This window comes from Talpa occidentalis, unplaced genomic scaffold (genome assembly GCF_014898055.3).
Source record: "Talpa occidentalis isolate TD23 unplaced genomic scaffold, MPIMG_talOcc4v2.1 talOcc4.5, whole genome shotgun sequence".
NCBI lineage: Eukaryota > Metazoa > Chordata > Mammalia > Eulipotyphla > Talpidae > Talpa > Talpa occidentalis.
The window spans coordinates 96,038,741-96,044,379 of NW_023604861.1; the positions used below are offsets into that span (position 1 = coordinate 96,038,741).

At 42.8% G+C, this 5,639-nt stretch overlaps 1 gene segment (V, D, J or C); it reads right to left on the bottom strand.

Annotated features, from left to right (window-relative positions):
* Positions 1-724: 724 nt before the first annotated feature.
* Positions 725-1,206, bottom strand: LOC119259179 (immunoglobulin kappa variable 1-39-like). The segment is given in 2 exon segments: positions 725-1,035; positions 1,152-1,206. Coding segments are annotated over 2 exon segments (366 nt in total).
* Positions 1,207-5,639: the final 4,433 nt, after the last annotated feature.

Below are 5,639 nucleotides of genomic sequence, written 5' to 3' on the forward strand. Positions count from 1 at the left end.
ACTCTCTGGTATTTTCCCAAAAGGGTTTAGCCAGATGTTCACATACAACCTGCACACAATGTTTATAGCATTTTATTCCTAAATACCAAAATTGGAAGCCTGCAAGGTGTCCTTCAGTAGATGTGAAATGTATAAATCAACGGAGACACATCCAGACAATGGAATATTAATCGACACTGAATAAGAATGAGCTAATATGTCCTGAAATGACATGGACACAAATGAAATGCTCATTTAAGTGCAGAAGCCAATCTGAAACAGGTTGTGATTCCATCTAAGGGGATTCTGGAAAAGGGAACTTTAAGGAGGCAGTGAAAACAGCAGTGAAGTTTGGGTTTTAGGAGTGGGTGGGACAACAGATGCAACACAGAGAAATGTTAGGACAGTGAACCTACTCTTTGTGATGGTGCAAAGGTGAGTACATATCCTTGTCATTGTCCTTATTCTCAAACATCCTTAGAATATACAATGCCAAGAGTAAGCCCCCTTATTAATTATGGATTGTGGGTTTGAGAAGAGGCAATGTAGGTTCATTAATATAAAAGTTCTAGTCTGATATGGGATGTTCAGTGTTGGAAAGAAGGGAACCCTTTTTACCAGAAACTTCCAATCACCTTCAAATAAATTGCATGCAAGAGCAGCTCTCAGCAGACTGGGCACCAGGAGCAGCAGCTGGGGGAGCCCAACCTCAAACAGCTGCTCCCTGGGTGGTTTTTGCTTAGGCTTATACCATTGTGGGAGGGAATCTGGTACCCTGCTGACAGTAGTAAGTGGCAGCATCTTCAGGCTCCAGGCTGCTGATGGTGAAAGTGAAATCTGTCCCAGATCCACTGCCACTGAAGCGGGATGGGACCCCAGGCTGCACACTGTTTGCATAATTGATCAGGAGCTTAGGAGCTTTCCCTGGTTTCTGCTGATACCAGTGTAAATTACTGTAAACACTCTGACTGGCCCGGCAGGAGATGGTGACTCTGTCTCCCGGAGATGCAGACACAGAGGATGGAGACTGGGTCATCTGGATGTCACACCTGGCCCCTGAAATAGAAAGACAAAATACAGCAACACTGTCATCCTGTCATCAGAGGACTTCCCTGAGGGCCAGGGGTCCTGCCCACCCGGGGCTGATCAACTCCTGGTGTTTCCTTCCTCACCTGGGAGCCAGAGCAGCAGGAGGCTGAGGAGCTGAGCAGGGGCCCTCATGTCCATGCTGGGTCCTGCCTGGACTGACCCTCAGGGGCTGAGACAGACTATGAATAGTGTGGAGGGAGGGGCTGTGCTCTGGGAACATGCAAATGAGAAGGGGCGTGCCATGCTGTGGGCACAGCTGCAGGGGCTGATCTCAGCAGCACAGAAGCAGGGACTCCCCACTCACCAGGTCCCAGCAGGGCAGCACAAACCTGTGTGCAGAGAAAATACCCCTCACTGGAGAGGACAAGACAAACTCCTCTACTGTCTTATGAGTGTTGTAGTCTTGAGTCCCTTCAAGAATCAGGGCAAGTTTTTTCCCATAACTCCATATAGTACCTTAAGCCACTTAAAAAAATTGTACAGGATTTTTACGTTTAATCATGTGGAAATTAGAGGAGGCCAAAAAAGGCAGATTTGCTGAATATTGGGCCAAGAGGAGTAGGGGTATCTGCTCCTGAAGAACTTAACTATACTCTAAGTCATGAGGCCTTCTGACTCTAGCACCATCTGTGCCCGTGATCTGCTGGGCACGTGGTCTCCAGTATGGGCCTTCGGAATGTGTCCTCAGTCTGGTCTGCATTCCTGGGCTGGGCTAGTTTTTTTGGTCTTGCTGGTCCCTATTTGGCCTTGTTTCCAGGACTGTGAGTGGTTCCCCTTCTTCTCTACTTCAGGTCACCGGGCATTGTTCTGCTGAGCAAAGCACAGACACTAAGTTTTAACCCTATTGAATATAGCCCGTCATGAAGAAAGAGATAATGGCCCTGCTAAGTAGTAAGCAGAATTCCTTGTTGGACTGAGAGGTGATCCATGCACTTCCTAATCAAGATAGGAAATGACGATGACCATTCAACTTTTCCACCCTTCCTTGAGTCTTCTATTACCTTCTCTTGGGTTAAATGACTTCAGACACAATCTTGGGGAAAGGCACTTGAGAAATGTGGATTTCAGTCTCCCTAGGCCAGGAGCCCTGAGCTGCTCCCCCCACTGACAGCAAAGCCCTGGATGCCTTCCCTTGTTTCACCTGAACATTCTCATTGGGAGAGCTGATATTCCAAGCTTAAGAGAGATGTCTGTGGCTGGGATCGGGGCTAGGGAGGAAGGGGAGGGCCCCACCCCTAGGTAGAAATCTGCACACTCAAGGAGGGCATAGGCTGCACAGACACTGTAAGGCTAATGATCTGTTTTCTTTAAAACTTGCTTTTGTGCTGAGATTCTTGCCTTTGTGATGCCCAGATGAGTGCTAGACATTGAAGCTATCCCATGTACCAGGGTCAAGGGAACCAGGAGGTTGATAACAAAATTCTAGAGGCTGAATGTACCAAATACCAAAAACATCAACTGTGATGGCTGTTCTGATGGGCTGTTCCGATGGGCTGTTATTTAACTCAACATAAATAGGACAGCTTGGGATGAGATGGCAGAATGGTTTCTATGGGGTGTTATACCCACAGTTCTCTCAGATTATTGACCAGAATTCAAAAAATAAGGCATTTCTTATAGATTAAATTCGTGTCTCTGCTCATTGTCAGCTGTAGTGATGGGCGGCAGAGCCCGGCCATTTCCAGAAATAGTCTCATTGCCCACAGCCCACTGATTAAAATTATATCTCCACTTTAACATTGTCCAAATATTCTCCCCTAGAAGCCAGAGGAGCAGAAACCCCATGACCTCTGATGGGGACACCTCTCGCTGCTTTGTTCTCGTTAATTTTGTTCAATCACATCTCAAGATCAAAACCTTCCTGTACCATTCTGAGAGGCAAGGCATCTCGGATGTCAGAAGGATATATGCAAACTATGGAGATCCATGTTGGTTATGCTCACTTGTTTGCCAGAACACTCTCCCTTACCTCTTCTCTGAGTGTATTAAGTCTCCCTCTGCTGGTGATCTACTGAAAATGTTGAGTTTTTAGTTGCACATTCTTTATATATACATTTTGATGAGGCTGAATATATGCACACACGCAAAACTATCTTAATCGTGGTATTAGACAATCTACCACATTAACAAGATTCCTTGTATCTTTTGGAAGTTATTTTGGTTAGGTTTTATTAATTTAACTTATTTGTTTACTTTTTGTGCTAAGAATATATAACATGAAATCTACCCTCCTAACAAATATTCCTATTTGTTAATAATTCATCAACTTAATAAAAAGTTAAGTAAATTATGTTGTTGTTTGTGGACACTGTGCTGTTAAGCAGATCTCCATATTTTACTAATCTTGTATAGTTACTTTCATACCCTTAATTTTGAAAGACTTTGTCCATGCTTGATGATACGTGAGACAGAGCAGGACAGGAAAGAGAAAATTTCTCAAGCATCCCTGGTCTAGTTTGCTTTCAATTGGATTAAACAACAGCCCACACCCACGATATTGAGGATGTGTCCCTGACTTTGTTAAACTCATTTCCTTGTCACCGTGGAGCCTCAGATAAGTGTGATTATCTGAACATCCCATGGTGCCTATAAAACAATACTGGATTTTTCCAGGTTTTACCTATTGTAAATAGCGCTGCAATAAACAAGAAGATGTGGTATATATACACAATGGAATACTATTCAGCAATCAAAAAAGATAAACTCAACCATTCACAGCAACATGGATTGAGCTAGAAGGAATTATGCCCAGTGAAATAAACCAGAAGAAAAAAAAATATTGGTTGGTTTCACTTATAGCAGGAATATAGGAGAACAAAATAAGACAACAGTGTAAAAAAATAATAACAGTACAAAATACAACAAAGCAAAAACGGGCAATTATAAATCAGAGACATCATGCAGGGGAGATGGAGGGAGAGAGATCAGAGAGAGGGAGGAAGAAGCACAGGGGACTGAGGTGATGGTGCACTGGTGCATTGGTGAAGGAAGTTCTATGGGGACTATACCTGAGAGGGTGGGGAGAAGCAAATATTGTTTAAAAATGAACAATGATGTAAAAAATTTTAAAAAAAATACTGGATGGATGACATCAAGTTAAGTAGACCTGATAAGCAATTGCATGTATTCTAGAAGACATGTAAACTCTCTGTGGTCTGAAGGTAGGGTGCAAAACATACAAAATACAGGACCTTGTCACATTGTGAATATGGCAGAGACCAGGTATCTGAGACTTGTTGAAACATCGTCTTCAAAATAAAGTACAAGAAATTGCATATCTACCTCCTACCACTGAGAATGGAGACAGGGCTTATTTTTAAGGTTTGTAGAGTGTTGAGATATCACAATACACTGGAGATGACACAACACAGCACACCACCCATCTGTCAGCTAACTTGGAAGGCTGCCAGTCAGGGTGGAAGCAGGCAGAAGAGAATTGTCCGTCAGGTTCAGGCTGGGAAATGAGTGGCTCTGCCACTTGTGCCAATGATCCAGAATAACATGTGTTGCTACATAGTCTATAATACAGTAGTTAAGTCATTGTGTGCACACTGTCAACCCTGTGATTTAGTCACAGATTTCTAGAGTCTCAAGACCATGGCATTGCAGGAAAGAAAAGTTAAAGAATTTACAGCATTCAAAAACCACCTATAAGAATGCCAAGAGCTTTAAATGGACATGTTAAACAAGTGCATAATTAAGGTACCCAATTACAATCTTGCCATATCAGACCCACCAAATTTTCAGGTGAGACAGATCTCAACAGCAGTCAATCTTAGGACAGAGGTGGTACATTTGGAATTGGAGGTAAGCAGATTAAATTAGTTCACTTAATCCACATGAACTGGCATTCAGTCTCCATATCACTTACTTCCCTTGACCTAATAAGTCTTCATCAGTGTGTACTTTAGCCTCATGGGAGTTCCCAATTGGCTAAATAAAGTTCCAGGTTTATTTATGGAAATATTGGTATTATATGTTGAGTGTAATAAAAGTGCTGTTCCCAATGACAGCCCATAGGACTCTGAAACAGATGTTGAATTAGCATGTATTTAATCAGTGCATAGGTCAACCACTTGCTGGAGATAGAGAACTGGCCAGAGATAAGGATTTACATGGATTCCCGTATAGCTGATGAATTAAGGGTCTGGAAGAAGTTTGGAACATCAGAGTCAGATCTGGGGAAAAGGGCTATAGATGTACCCACGCAAGTGGACACTAGGCAAGCAGGATATTGTCTCATGTCATCATTCAGCATCATTCAGTCAAGACACCAAATAACCAAGCACTGGAAAATTCTTCCACCTCTGATTAGATTATTTGGCTCCAGATTTTGTCTCAAGTATCACAATATTTGTTCAGTATGGTCAGAAATAGTGTAACCCTGATGACAAGGATAGAGGTTATATTTATGCCCAATATTATGGATCTCCTCATGCCATCTCCACCATGTAGATTACTTATCATCATGTCTGGATTTGAGTTTTCATATGTAGGGACTAACATCAACAGCCTCTGGGGAAACTTTGTACATCAGACCACTTTCCCATGTCTAGAGGACATGGTTAAAC